The 16,471-nt window shown below is 43.9% G+C and overlaps 1 protein-coding gene across 1 annotated transcript in view; it reads left to right on the forward strand.

The window, feature by feature from the left end:
- The window catches only part of LOC115122263 (glutamate receptor ionotropic, NMDA 2A-like), a 192,983-nt gene that overhangs the window by 134,947 nt on the left and 41,565 nt on the right, over nt 1-16,471 (forward strand). Inside the window, 1 exon segment of the mRNA XM_065002173.1 lies at nt 10,184-10,309. Coding sequence (XP_064858245.1) covers nt 10,184-10,309 — 126 coding nt within the window.

The following is a 16,471-nucleotide window of genomic DNA, read 5'->3' on the forward strand; positions in this document are numbered from 1 at the left end:
AACAACAGTAACAACAATAACAACAATAACAACAGTAACAACAATAACAACAGTAACAACAATAACAACAATAACAACAATAACAACAATAACAACAGTAACAACAATAACAACAATAACAACAGTAACAACAATAACAACAATAACAACAATAACAACAGTAACAACAATAACAACAGTAACAACAATAACAGTAACAACAATAACAACAATAACAACAATAACAACAATAACAACAATAACAACAATAACAACAGTAACAACAATAACAACAATAACAACAATAACAACAGTAACAACAATAACAGTAACAACAATAACAACAATAACAACAATAACAACAATAACAACAGTAACAACAATAACAACAGTAACAACAATAACAACAGTAACAACAATAACAACAATAACAACAGTAACAACAATAACAACAAGAACATCAACAACAACAGTAACAACAATAACAACAATAACAACAGTAACAACAATAACAACAAGAACATCAACAACAACAGTAACAACAGTAACAACAATAACAGTAACAACAGTAACAACAATAACAACAATAACAACAATAACAACAGTAACAACAATAACAACAGTAACAACAGTAACAACAATAACAACAATAACAACAATAACAACAATAACAACAGTAACAACAATAACAACAATAACAACAGTAACAACAATAACAACAATAACAACAGTAACAACAGTAACAACAATAACAACAGGAACAACAGTAACAACATTAACAACAATAACAACAGTAACAACAATAACAACATTAACAACAGTAACAACAATAACAACAATAACAACAGTAACAACAGTAACAACAATAACAACAGGAACAACAGTAACAACAGTAACAACATTAACAGTAACAACAGTAACAACAATAACAACAATAACAACAATAACAACAGTAACAACAATAACAACAGTAACAACAGTAACAACAATAACAACAAGAACATCAACAACAACAGTAACAACAGTAACAACAATAACAACAGTAACAACAATAACAACAATAACAACAGTAACAACAATAACAACAATAACAACACTAACAACAATAACAACAGTAACAACAATAACAACATTAACAACAATAACAACAATAACAACAGTAACAACAATAACAACAACAATAACAACAATAACAACATTAACAACCCCAACAACAGTAACAACAATAACAACAGTAACAACAGTAACAACAGTAACAACAATAACAACAGTAACAACAGTAACAACAGTAACAACAATAACAACAATAACAACAGTAACAACAGTAACAACAGTAACAACAATAACAACAGTAACAACAGTAACAACAGTAACAACAATAACAACAATAACAACAATAACAACAGTAACAACAATAACAACAATAACAACAATAACAACAGTAACAACAATAACAACAATAACAACAATAACAACAATAACAACAGTAACAACAATAACAACAATAACAACAATAACAACAGTAACAACAATAACAACAGTAACAACAATAACAACAATAACAACAATAACAACAGTAACAACAATAACAACAATAACAACAGTAACAACAATAACAACAATAACAACAATAACAACAATAACAACAATAACAACAGTAACAACAATAACAACAATAACAACAGTAACAACAATAACAACAATAACAACAATAACAACAGTAACAACAATAACAACAGTAACAACAATAACAGTAACAACAATAACAACAATAACAACAATAACAACAATAACAACAGTAACAACAATAACAACATTAACAACAATAACAACAGTAACAACAATAACAACAATAACAACAATAACCAAGTGTCAAAATAACCATACATTCAACGATAACATTAAGCATACAGTAGAGGACATGAGGACATGTGCAGGTACTGCCAACCCACAGCTCTCTGTGTCCTCCCCCAACAGGACGGGTAGCCTATCCTCATCAGAGAGGTCTTCAATGTAGTGCTCTGCCAACCCACAGCTCTCTGCGTCCTCCCCCAACAGGACGGGTAGCCTATCCTCATCAGAGAGGTCCTCATCAGAGAGGTCTTCAATGTAGTGTGCTGCCAACCCACAGCTCTCTGCGTCCTCCCCCAACAGGACGGGTAGCCTATCCTCATCAGAGAGGTCTTCAATGTAGTGGTCTGCCAACCCACAGCTCTCTGCGTCCTCCCCCAACAGGACGGGTAGCCTATCCTCATCAGATAGGTCTTCAATGTAGTGCGCTGCCAACCCACAGCTCTCTGCGTCCTCCCCCAACAGGACGGGTAGCCTATCCTCATCAGAGAGGTCTTCAATGTAGTGCGCTGCCAACCCACAGCTCTCTGCGTCCTTCCCCAACAGGACCGGTAGCCTATCCTCATCAGAGAGGTCTTCAATGTAGTGCGCTGCCAACCCACAGCTCTCTGCGTCCTCCCCCAACAGGACGGGTAGCCTATCCTCATCAGAGAGGTCTTCAATGTAGTGGTCTGCCAACCCACAGCTCTCTGCGTCCTCCCCCAACAGGACGGGTAGCCTATCCTCATCAGAGAGGTCTTCAATGTAGTGGTCTGCCAACCCACAGCTCTCTGCGTCCTCCCCCAACAGGACGGGTAGCCTATCCTCATCAGAGAGGTCTTCAATGTAGTGGTCTGCCAACCCACAGCTCTCTGCGTCCTCCCCCAACAGGACGGGTAGCCTATCCTCATCAGAGAGGTCTTCAATGTAGTGGTCTGCCAACCCACAGCTCTCTGCGTCCTCCCCCAACAGGACGGGTAGCCTATCCTCATCAGAGAGGTCTTCAATGTAGTGCGGTGCCAACCCACAGCTCTCTGCGTCCTCCCCCAACAGGATGGGTAGCCTATCCTCATCAGAGAGGTCTTTGAAACCTTGAATAAGGGTTTCAAATTTGGGGAAATGACACTCTCTAATTGTTTTATATTTTTGACATTTTGTCAGGAAATGCAACTCCATTGCAGGTTCTGCTGTGGTGCAGTGGTTGCACAGCCTTTCCTCTACAGGGAGCCAGGTTTTCCGTGTCTACCCTTCTCAATGGCAAGGCTGTGCTCACTGAGCCTGTACTTTGTTAAGGTTTTTCTAAGGTTTTCATCAGTAACCATGGTCAAATAGTTAGCCACGGTGTACTGCTGATTTAGGGATAGCACTGCATTTTGCTTTGTGTTTGTGTTTCCCAATAAGAAATGTAGTGTTGTTTTGACTGTGTTGTAATTAGGTTTATTCTGATTGATTGGATGTTCTGGTCCTGAGGATTCAGTGTGTTAATAGAACAGGTTAGTGAACTCAGCCCCAGGACCAGCTGGATGGGGGGACTGAGGATTCAGTGTGTTAGTAGAACAGGTTAGTGAACTCAGCCCCAGGACCAGCTGGATGGGGGGACTGAGGATTCAGTGTGTTAGTAGAACAGGTTAGTGAACTCAGCCTCAGGACCAGCTGGATGGGGGGACTGAGGCTTCAGTGTGTTAATAGAACAGGTTAGTGAACTCAGCCCCAGGACCAGCTGGATGGGGGGACTGAGGATTCAGTGTGTTAGTAGAACAGGTTTGTGAACTCAGCCCCAGGACCAGCTGGATGAGGGGACTGAGGCTTCAGTGTGTTAGTAGAACAGGTTAGTGAACTCAGCCCCAGGACCAGCTGGATGGGGGGACTGAGACTTCAGTGTGTTAGTAGAACAGGTTAGTGAACTCAGGACCAGGACCAGCTGGATGAGGGGACTGAGGCTTCAGTGTTTTAGTAGAACAGGTTAGTGAACTCAGCCCCAGGACCAGCTGGATGGGGGGACTGAGGCTTCAGTGTTTTAGTAGAACAGGTTAGTGAACTCAGCCCCAGGACCAGCTGGATGGGGGGACTGAGGCTTCAGTGTGTTAGTAGAACAGGTTAGTGAACTCAGCCCCAGGACCAGCTAGATGAGGGGACTGGGGCTTCAGTGTGTTCGTAGAACAGGTTAGTGAACTCAGCCCCAGGACCAGCTGGATGAGGGGACTGAGGCTTCAGTGTGTTAGTAGAACAGGTTAGTGAACTCAGCCCCAGGACCAGCTGGATGGGGGGACTGAGGCTTCAGTGTGTTAGTAGAACAGGTTAGTGAACTCAGCCCCAGGACCAGCTGGATGAGGGGACTGAGGATTCAGTGTGTTCGTAGAACAGGTTAGTGAACTCAGCCCCAGGACCAGCTGGATGAGGGGACTGAGGCTTCAGTGTGTTAGTAGAACAGGTTAGTGAACTCAGCCCCAGGACCAGCTGGATGGGGGACTGAGGCTTCAGTGTGTTAGTAGAACAGGTTAGTGAACTCAGCCCCAGGACCAGCTGGATGAGGGGACTGAGGCTTCAGTGTGTTAGTAGAACAGGTTTGTGAACTCAGGACCAGCTGGATGAGGAGACTCTTTTCTTTGCTCAGCTCTTGGCATCGCAGGGCTTGGTAATGATATATGAGAGGGGGTCACTGTATTTTAGATGTTTCCAAAACTGAATTGCTCTTTTTTGAGTTTTTATTATTAGTGGATATTGGCCTAATTCTGCCCTGCATGCAATGTTTGTAGTTTTCCTCTGGACATGTAGGAGAATCTTACAGAACTCTGCATGCAGGGTTTCAATGGGGTGTTTGTCTCATTTGATGAAATCTTGTTTTGCAAGTGGACCCCACACCTCCCTGCCATAAAGTGCAATTGGTTCATATGACACAATCAATTAGTTTCAGCCACATTGTAATAGGTATTTCAACTTGAATTAGTGTTTTAATGGCGTAGAATGCCCTGCGTGCTTTCTCTCTCAGCTCATTCACTGCCTCATTAAGGTGTCCAGTTGAGCTTATTTTTAAACCCCAGTAATTGTAGTGTGTGCAGTACTATATATATTTAAACCTCAGTAATTGTAGTGTGTACAGTACTCTATATATTTAAACCTCAGTACTTGTAGTGTGTACAGTACTCTATATATTTAAACCTCAGTACTTGTAGTGTGTGCAGTACTCTATATATTTAAACCTCAGTAATTGTAGTGTGTGCAGTACTCTATATATTTAAACCTCAGTAATTGTAGTGTGTACAGTACTCTATATATTTAAACCTCAGTAATTGTAGTGTGTGCAGTACTCTATATATTTAAACCTCAGTAATTGTAGTGTGTACAGTACTCTATATATTTAAACCTCAGTAATTGTAGTGTGTGCAGTACTCTATATATTTAAACCTCAGTAATTGTAGTGTGTGCAGTACTCTATATATTTAAACCTCAGTAATTGTAGTGTGTACAGTACTCTATATATTTAAACCTCAGTAATTGTAGTGTGTGCAGTACTCTATATATTTAAACCTCAGTAATTGTAGTGTGTGCAGTACTCTATATATTTAAACCTCAGTAATTGTAGTGTGTACAGTACTCTATATATTTAAAACTCAGTACTTGTAGTGTGTACAGTACTCTATATATTTAAACCTAAGTAATTGTAGTGTGTGCAGTACTCTATATATTTTGTACCAATTGAGAACTTTGGTCTAATTCCCTCTGGATCTTCTCTGGAAAATCATTATTTTAATATTTTTGGGGTTTACTGCCAGGGCCCAGGTCTGGCAGTACTGCTCTAGCAGGTCCAGACTCTGCTGTAGGCCATGTGCTGTGGGGGTTTACTGCCAGGGCCCAGGTCTGGCAGTACTGCTCTAGCAGGTCCAGGCTCTGCTGTAGGCCATGTGCTGTGGGGGTTTACTGCCAGGGCCCAGGTCTGGCAGTACTGCTCTAGCAGGTCGAGGCTCTGCTGTAGGCCATGTGCTGTGGGGGTTTACTGCCAGGGCCCAGGTCTGGCAGTACTGCTCTAGCAGGTCCAGGCTCTGCTGTAGGCCATGTGCTGTGGGGGTTTACTGCCAGGGCCCAGGTCTGGCAGTACTGCTCTAGCAGGTCCAGGCTCTGCTGTAGGCCATGTGCTGTGGGGGTTTACTGCCAGGGCCCAGGTCTGGCAGTACTGCTCTAGCAGGTCCAGGCTCTGCTGTAGGCCATGTGCTGTGGGGGTTTACTCCCAGGGCCCAGGTCTGGCAGTACTGCTCTAAAGGCTCTGCTGTAGGCCATGTGCTGTGGGGGTTTACTGCCAGGGCCCAGGTCTGGCAGTACTGCTCTAGCAGGTCCAGGCTCTGCTGTAGGCCATGTGCTGTGGGGGTTTACTGCCAGGGCCCAGGTCTGGCAGTACTGCTCTAAGGTCGAGGCTCTGCTGTAGGCCATGTGCTGTGGGGTTTACTGCCAGGGCCCAGGTCTGGCAGTACTGCTCTAAGGTCCAGGCTCTGCTGTAGGCCATGTGTGTGGGGGTTTACTGCCAGGGCCCAGGTCTGGCAGTACTGCTCTAAGGTCCAGGCTCTGCTGTAGGCCATGTGCTGTGGGGGTTTACTGCCAGGGTCCAGGTCTGGCAGTACTGCTCTAACAGGTCCAGGCTCTGCTGTAGGCCATGTGCTGTGGGGGTTTACTGCCAGGGCCCAGGTCTGGCAGTACTGCTCTAGCAGGTCCAGGCTCTGCTGTAGGCCATGTGCTGTGGGGGTTTACTGCCAGGGCCCAGGTCTGGCAGTACTGCTCTAAAGGTCCAGGCTCTGCTGTAGGCCATGTGCTGTGGGGTTTACTGCCAGGGCCCAGGTCTGGCAGTACTGCTCTAGCAGGTCCAGGCTCTGCTGTAGGCCATGTGCTGTGGGGGTTTACTCCCAGGGCCCAGGTCTGGCAGTACTGCTCTAAGGTCCAGGCTCTGCTGTAGGCCATGTGCTGTGGGGTTTACTGCCAGGGCCCAGGTCTGGCAGTACTGCTCTAGCAGGTCCAGGCTCTGCTGTAGGCCATGTGCTGTGGGGTTTACTGCCAGGGCCCAGGTCTGGCAGTACTGCTCTAGCAGGTCCAGGCTCTGCTGTAGGCCATGTGCTGTGGGGGTTACTGCCAGGGCCCAGGTCTGGCAGTACTGCTCTAGCAGGTCCAGGCTCTGCTGTAGGCCATGTGCTGTGGGGTTTACTGCCAGGGCCCAGGTCTGGCAGTACTGCTCTAGCAGGTCCAGGCTCTGCTGTAGGCCATGTGCTGTGGGGGACTGCCAGGGCCCAGGTCTGGCAGTATTGCTCTAGCAGGTCCAGGCTCTGCTGTAGGCCATGTGCTGTGGGGGTTTACTGCCAGGGCCCAGGTCTGGCAGTACTGCTCTAGCAGGTCCAGGCTCTGCTGTAGGCCATGTGCTGTGGGGGTTTACTGCCAGGGCCCAGGTCTGGCAGTACTGCTCTAACAGGTCCAGGCTCTGCTGTAGGCCATGTGCTGTGGGGGTTTACTGCCAGGGCCCAGGTCTGGCAGTACTGCTCTAGCAGGTCCAGGCTCTGCTGTAGGCCATGTGCTGTGGGTGACAGCAGGCATAGGTCATCTGTGAAGAGTAGACATTTAACTTCTGAATTGTGGAGACTAACAGCAGGGGCTGAGGATTGTGGAGACTAACAGCAGGGGCTGAGGATTGTGGAGACTAACACCAGGGGCTGAGGATTGTGGAGACTAACACCAGGGGCTGAGGATTGTGGAGACTAACAGCAGGGGCTGAGGATGTTTCTAGAATAGTGGCCAATTCATTGATGTAAATATTGAAGAGTGCAGGGCTCAGATTACAACCCTGACGAAGGCCCCGCCCCTGATGAAGGCCCCGCCCCTGACGAAGGCCCCGCCCCTGACGAAGGCCCCGCCCCTGACGAAGGCCCCACCCCTGGCGAAGGCCCCGCCCCTGGTTATAGAATGCAGCACGCATTGCCAGTATACATTGATTTAGTTATGTCATATGGTTTACCCCCAACACCACTGTCAATAACTTTGTAGAACAGTCCTGTATGCCAAATAGAAATAAATGCTTTTTGGAAGTCGATAAAGCAAGCGTATAGTTTGGTTTTTATTTTCTCTCCTCTCTCTCTCTCTCTCGCTCTCTCCATTCTCTCTCTCTCTCTCCATTCTCTCTCAATTCAATTCAAGGGGCTTTATTGGCATGGGAAACGTGTTAACATTGCCATTCTCTCTCTCTCTCTCTCTCTCTCCATTCCCTCTCCATTCTCTCTCTCTCTCTCTCTCTCTCTCTCTCTCTCTCCATTCTCTCTCCATTCTCTCTCTCTCTCTCTCTCTCTCTCCATTCCCTCTCCATTCTCTCTCTCTCTCTCGCTCTCTCTCTCTCCATTCTCTCTCCATTCTCTCTCTCTCTCTCTCTCTCTCTCTCTCTCTCTCTCCATTCTCTCTCCAGTCTCTCTCCATTCTCTCTCTCTCTCTCTCTCCATTCTCTCTCCAGTCTCTCTCCATTCTCTCTCTCTCTCTCTCCATTCTCTCTCCAGTCTCTCTCCATTCTCTCTCTCTCTCTCCAATCTCTCTCCATTCTCTCTCCATTCTCTCTCTCTCTCTCTCTCTCTCTCTCTCTCTCTCTCTCTCTCTCTCTCTCCATTCTCTCTCCAGTCTCTCTCCATTCTCTCTCTCTCTCTCTCCATTCTCTCTCCAGTCTCTCTCCATTCTCTCTCTCTCTCTCAATCTCTCTCCATTCTCTCTCTCTCTCTCCATTCTCTCTCCAGTCTCTCTCCATTCTCTCTCTCTCTCTCCAGTCTTCATTTTCTCTCCATTCTCTCTCCATTCTCTCTCCATTCTCTCTCTCTCTCTCCAGTCTCTCTCCATTTTCTCTCCATTCTCTCTCCAATCTCTCTCCACTCTCTCTCTCTCTCTCTCCATTCTCTCTCCAGTCTCTCTCTCTCCAATCTCTCTCCATTCTCTCTCTCTCTCTCCAGTCTCTCTCCATTTTCTCTCCATTCTCTCTCCATTCTCTCTCTCTCTCTCCAGTCTCTCTCCATTTTCTCTCCATTCTCTCTCCAATCTCTCTCCATTCTCTCTCTCTCTCTCTCTCTCTCCATTCTCTCTCCAGTCTCTCTCTCTCTCCAATCTCTCTCCAGTCTCTCTCTCTCTCTCCATTCTCTCTCTCTCTCTATCTCTCTCTCTCACTCTCTTTCTCTCCCTGTTCTCATTCTCTCTCTCCAGTCTCTCTCTCTCTCTCTCTCTATTCTCTCTCTCTCTCTCTCTCTCTCTCTCTATCTCTCTCTCTCTCACTCTCTTTCTCTCCCTGTTCTCATTCTCTTTCTCCCAGTCTCTCTAGATATCTTTCTGTCTGTCTTTGTCCTCCCCTCCTCCTCCTCCATCTCTCTCTGTCTGCTTAGTATGGTGTTATAGAGATTAATGATAAGTATGTATCTACATGTGTGACGTCAGAAGCGCTGGTTTTAAAGGGCTGGTGCTGCTGATGGCAATGATGCTTTATACCAAATAAAGTACTGTCAAATAAAGTGGTTATGAAACTCTCCCTTCCTTCCCTCTCGCCCCCTCTCTCTCTCCCCCTTCCCTCTCTCTCTCGCTCTCTGTCTCTCTCCCTTCCTTCCCTCTCTCTCCCTTCCTCCCCTCTCTCCCTCTCTCTCTCTCTCCCTTCTCTCTCTCTCTCTCTCTCTCTCTCTCTCTGTGGCTCTCTCTCCCTTCCTTCCCTCTCTCTCCCCCTCTCTCTCCCTTCCTCTCTCCCTTCCTCCCCCTCTCCTCCCCTCTCTCTCTCACCCTCTCTCTCCTTCCTCTCTCCCTTCCTCCCCTCTCTCTCCTCCTCCCCTCCCCCTCTTCCTCCCCTCTCTCTCCCTTCCTCCCCTCTCTCCTCCCTCTCTCTCCCTTCCTCCCTCTCTCTCCCTTCCTCCCTCTCTCTCCCTTCCTCTCTCCCTTCCTCCCCTCTCTCTCCCTTCCTCCCCTCTCTCCTCCCCTCTCTCTCCATTCCTCCCCTCTCTGTCCCTTCCTCTCTCCCTTCCTCCCCTCTCTCCCCTCCTCTCTCCCTTCCTCTCTCCCTTCCTCCCCTCTCTCCCTTCCTCCCTTCTCCTCTCCCTTTCCTCCCCTCTCTCTCCCTTCCTCCCTTCCTCCCCTCTCTCTCTCCTCCCCTCTCTCTCCCCCCTCTCTCTCCCCTCTCTCCCTTCCTCCCCTCTCTCCTCCCCTCTCTCTCCCTTCCTCCCCTCTCTCCTCCCCTCTCTCTCCCTTCCTCCCCTCTCTCTCCCTTCCTCCCCTCTCTACTCCCCTCTCTCTCCCTTCCTCCCCTCTCTCCTCCCCTCTCTCCTCCCCTCTCTCTCCCTTCCTCTCTCCTCCCCTCTCTCTCCTCCCCTCTCTCTCCTCCCCTCTCTCTCAGAACCCTTCAGTGCGTCTGTCTGGGTGATGATGTTTGTGATGTTACTCCTGGTCACGGCCGTCTCTGTCTTCCTGTTTGAGTTTGTCAGTCCACTGGGATTCAACCGCAACTTGGCCCAGGGCAAAGGTACACACACACACACACGCACGCACACACACACACACACACACACACACATACTCTGTCCCAGAACCCCACTGTTTATATCAACATACTACTATAAATCAAGTCTAATCTAATTTGAATCATCACTGAATACAGCAGTTGTAGATGTTATTGTGATGTAATAAACCACAAGCCCTTTCCCAACAATGCAGAGCTTAAAACTAAGAACATTTGCTAAATAAAATTAGAAAATACGAACCAGGTAGTAATGAGGTTATATACAGGAGTACCAGGTAGTAATGAGGTTATATACAGGAGTACCAGGTAGTAATGAGGTTATATACAGTAGTACCAGGTAGTAATGAGGTTATATACAGGAGTAACAGGTAGTAATGAGGTTATATACAGGGAGTACCAGGTAGTAATGAGGTTATATACAGTAGTACCAGGTAGTAATGAGGTTATATACAGGAGTACCAGGTAGTAATGAGGTTATATACAGGAGTACCAGGTAGTAATGAGGTTATATACAGGAGTACCAGGTAGTAATGAGGTTATATACAGGAGTACCAGGTAGTAATGAGGTTATATACAGGGAGTACCAGGTAGTAATGAGGTTATATACAGTAGTACCAGGTAGTAATGAGGTTATATACAGGGAGTACCAGGTAGTAATGAGGTTATATACAGGGAGTACCAGGTAGTAATGAGGTTATATACAGGGAGTACCAGGTAGTAATGAGGTTATATACAGGAGTACCAGGTAGTAATGAGGTTATATACAGTAGTACCAGGTAGTAATGAGGTTATATACAGGAGTACCAGGTAGTAATGAGGTTATATACAGGTAGTACCAGGTAGTAATGAGGTTATATACAGGAGTACCAGGTAGTAATGAGGTTATATACAGGGAGTACCAGGTAGTAATGAGGTTATATACAGGGAGTACCAGGTAGTAATGAGGTTATATACAGGGAGTACCAGGTAGTAATGAGGTTATATACAGGAGTACCAGGTACCAGGTAAATGAGGTTATATACAGGAGTACCAGGTAGTAATGAGGTTATATACAGGAGTACCAGGTAGTAATGAGGTTATATACAGTAGTACCAGGTAGTAATGAGGTTATATACAGGAGAGTACCAGGTAGTAATGAGGTTATATACAGGTACCAGGTAGTAATGAGGTTATATACAGGAGTACCAGGTAGTAATGAGGTTATATACAGTAGTACCAGGTAGTAATGAGGTTATATACAGGAGTACCAGGTAGTAATGAGGTTATATACAGGAGTACCAGGTAGTAATGAGGTTATATACAGGGAGTACCAGGTAGTAATGAGGTTATATATACAGGTAGTAATGTACCAGGTAGTAATGAGGTTATATACAGGAGTACCAGGTAGTAATGAGGTTATATACAGGAGTACCAGGTAGTAATGAGGTTATATACAGGAGTACCAGGTAGTAATGAGGTTATATACAGTAATGAGGTTACCAGGTACCAGGTAGTAATGAGGTTATATACAGGGAGTACAGGTAGTAATGAGGTTATACCAGGTACCAGGTAGTAATGAGGTTATATACAGGAGTACCAGGTAGTAATGAGGTTATATACAGGGAGTACCAGGTAGTAATGAGGTTATATACAGTAGTACCAGGTAGTAATGAGGTTATATACAGGAGTACCAGGTAGTAATGAGGTTATATACAGTAGTACCAGGTAGTAATGAGGTTATATACAGGAGTACCAGGTAGTAATGAGGTTATATACAGGAGTACCAGGTAGGAGGTTAGTAATAATGAGGTTATATACAGGAGTACCAGGTAGTAATGAGGTTATATACAGGAGTACCAGGTACCAGGTATACAGTAATGAGGTTATATACAGTAGTACCAGGTAGTAATGAGGTTATATACAGGTACCAGGTAGTACCAGGTACCAGGTAATGAGGTTATATACAGGAGTACCAGGTAGTAATGAGGTTATATACAGGAGTACCAGGTAGTAATGAGGTTATATACAGTAGTACCAGGTAGTAATGAGGTTATATACAGGAGTACCAGGTAGTAATGAGGTTATATACAGGAGTACCAGGTAGTAATGAGGTTATATACAGGAGTACCAGGTAGTAATGAGGTTATATACAGTAGTACCAGGTAGTAATGAGGTTATATACAGGGAGTACCAGGTAGTAATGAGGTTATATACAGGAGTACCAGGTAGTAATGAGGTTATATACAGGAGTACCAGGTAGTAATGAGGTTATATACCAGGTAGTAATGAGGTTATATACAGGAGTACCAGGTAGTAATGAGGTTATATACAGGAGTACCAGGTAGTAATGAGGTTATATACAGGAGTACCAGGTAGTAATGAGGTTATATACAGGAGTACCAGGTAGTAATGAGGTTATATACAGGAGTACCAGGTAGTAATGAGGTTATATACAGGAGTACCAGGTAGTAATGAGGTTATATACAGGAGTACCAGGTAGTAATGAGGTTATATACAGGGAGTACCAGGTAGTAATGAGGTTATATACAGGAGTACCAGGTAGTAATGAGGTTATATACAGGAGTACCAGGTAGTAATGAGGTTATATACAGGAGTACCAGGTAGTAATGAGGTATATACAGGAGTACCAGGTAATGTACCAGGTAGTAATGAGGTTATATACAGGAGTACCAGGTAGTAATGAGGTTATATACAGGAGTACCAGGTAGTAATGAGGTTATATACAGTAGTACCAGGTAGTAATGAGGTTATATACAGGAGTACCAGGTAGTAATGAGGTTATATACAGGAGTACCAGGTAGTAATGAGGTTATATACAGGGAGTACCAGGTAGTAATGAGGTTATATACAGGAGTACCAGGTAATGAGGTTAATGAGGTTATATACAGGAGTACCAGGTAGTAATGAGGTTATATACAGGAGTACCAGGTAGTAATGAGGTTATATACAGGAGTACCAGGTAGTAATGAGGTTATATACAGTAGTACCAGGTAGTAATGAGGTTATATACAGGAGTACCAGGTAGTAATGAGGTTATATACAGGAGTACCAGGTAGTAATGAGGTTATATACAGGAGTACCAGGTAGTAATGAGGTTATATACAGGAGTACCAGGTAGTAATGAGGTTATATACAGGAGTACAGGTAGTAATGAGGTTATATACAGGGAGTACCAGGTAGTAATGAGGTTATATACAGGAGTACCAGGTAGTTAATGAGGTTATATACAGGAGTACCAGGTAGTAATGAGGTTATATACAGGAGTACCAGGTAGTAATGAGGTTATATACAGGAGGTAGTAATGAGGTTATACCAGGTAGTAATGAGGTTATATGAGGTTATTATACAGGAGTACCAGGTAGTAATGAGGTTATATTATATAGGAGTACCAGGTAGTAATGAGGTTATATACAGGAGTACCAGAGGTTATATACAGTAGTGGTAGTAATGAGGTTATATACAGGAGTACCAGGTAGTAATGAGGTTATATACAGGGAGTACCAGGTAGTAATGAGGTTATATACAGGAGTACCAGGTAGTAATGAGGTTATATACAGGAGTACCAGGTAGTAATGAGGTTATATACAGGAGTACCAGGTAGTAATGAGGTTATATACAGGGAGTACCAGGTAGTAATGAGGTTATATACAGGAGTACCAGGTAGTAATGAGGTTATATACCAGGAGTACCAGGTAGTAATGAGGTTATATACAGGAGTACCAGGTAGTAATGAGGTTATATACAGGGAGTACCAGGTAGTAATGAGGTTATATACAGGGAGTACCAGGTAGTAATGAGGTTATATACAGGAGTACCAGGTAGTAATGAGGTTATATACAGGAGTACCAGGTAGTAATGAGGTTATATACAGGAGTACCAGGTAGTAATGAGGTTATATACAGGAGTACCAGGGTAGTAATGAGGTTATATACAGGAGTACCAGGTAGTAATGAGGTTATATACAGGAGTACCAGGTAGTAATGAGGTTATATACCAGGTAGTAATGAGGTTATATACAGGAGTACCAGGTAGTAATGAGGTTATATACAGGAGTACCAGGTAGTAATGAGGTTATATACAGGGAGTACCAGGTAGTAATGAGGTTATATACAGGAGTACCAGGTAGTAATGAGGTTATATACAGGAGTACCAGGTAGTAATGAGGTTATATACAGGAGTACCAGGTAGTAATGAGGTTATATACAGGAGTACCAGGTAGTAATGAGGTTATATACAGGAGTACCAGGTAGTAATGAGGTTATATACAGTAGTACCAGGTAGTAATGAGGTTATATACAGGAGTACCAGGTAGTAATGAGGTTATATACAGGAGTACCAGGTAGTAATGAGGTTATATACAGGAGTACCAGGTAGTAATGAGGTTATATACAGTAGTACAGGTAGTACCAGGTAGTAATGAGGTTATATACAGTAGTACCAGGTAGTAATGAGGTTATATACAGGAGTACCAGGTAGTAATGAGGTTATATACAGGAGTACCAGGTAGTAATGAGGTTATATACAGGAGTACAGGTAGTACCAGGTAGTAATGAGGTTATATACAGGTAGTACCAGGTAGTAATGAGGTTATATACAGGGAGTACCAGGTAGTAATGAGGTTATATACAGGAGTACCAGGTTATAGGTAATGAGGTTATATACAGGAGTACCAGGTAGTAATGAGGTTATATACAGGAGTACCAGGTAGTAATGAGGTTATATACAGGAGTACCAGGTAGTAATGAGGTTATATACAGGAGTACCAGGTAGTAATGAGGTTATATACAGGAGTACCAGGTAGAGGTTATATGAGGTAGTAATGAGGTTATATACAGGAGTACCAGGTAGTAATGAGGTTATATACAGGAGTACCAGGTAGTAATGAGGTTATATACAGGAGTACCAGGTAGTAATGAGGTTATATACAGTAGTACCAGGTAGTAATGAGGTTATATACAGTAGTACCAGGTAGTAATGAGGTTATATACAGGAGTACCAGGTAGTAATGAGGTTATATACAGGAGTACCAGGTAGTAATGAGGTTATATACAGTAGTACCAGGTAGTAATGAGGTTATATACAGGAGTACCAGGTAGTAATAGGTTATATACAGGAGTACCAGGTAGTAATGAGGTTATATACAGTAGTACCAGGTAGTAATGAGGTTATATACAGGTAATGAGGTTATATACAGGAGTACAGGTAGTAATGAGGTTATATACAGAGTACCAGGTTAATGAGGTTATATACAGGAGTACCAGGTAGTAATGAGGTTATATACAGGAGTACCAGGTAGTAATGAGGTTATATACAGGAGTACCAGGTAGTAATGAGGTTATATACAGGAGTACCAGGTAGTAATGAGGTTATATACAGGAGTACCAGGTAGTAATGAGGTTATATACAGGAGTACCAGGTAGTAATGAGGTTATATACAGGAGTACCAGGTAGTAATGAGGTTATATACAGGAGTACCAGGTAGTAATGAGGTTATATACAGGAGTACCAGGTAGTAATGAGGTTATATACAGGAGTACCAGGTAGTAATGAGGTTATATACAGTAGTACCAGGTAGTAATGAGGTTATATACAGTAGTACCAGGTAGTAATGAGGTTATATACAGTAGTACCAGGTAGTAATGAGGTTATATACAGGAGTACCAGGTAGTAATGAGGTTATATACAGGAGTACCAGGTAGTAATGAGGTTATATACAGGGAGTACCAGGTAGTAATGAGGTTATATACAGGAGTACCAGGTAGTAATGAGGTTATATACAGGAGTACCAGGTAGTAATGAGGTTATATACAGTAGTACCAGGTAGTAATGAGGTTATAGGTAGTAATGAGGTTATATACAGGAGTACCAGGTAGTAATGAGGTTATATACAGGAGTACCAGGTAGTAATGAGGTTATATACAGGAGTACCAGGTAGTAATGAGGTTATATACAGGAGTACCAGGTAGTAATGAGGTTATATACAGGAGTACCAGGTAGTAATGAGGTTATATACAGGAGTACCAGGTAGTAATGAGGTTATATACAGGAGTACCAGGTAGTAATGAGGTTATATACAGTAGTACCAGGTAGTAATGAGGTTATATACAGTAGTACCAGGTAGTAATGAGGTTATATACAGTAGTACCAGGTAGTAATGAGGTTATA

Source organism: Oncorhynchus nerka, linkage group LG15, assembly GCF_034236695.1.
Source record: "Oncorhynchus nerka isolate Pitt River linkage group LG15, Oner_Uvic_2.0, whole genome shotgun sequence".
Classification (NCBI taxonomy): domain Eukaryota; kingdom Metazoa; phylum Chordata; class Actinopteri; order Salmoniformes; family Salmonidae; genus Oncorhynchus; species Oncorhynchus nerka.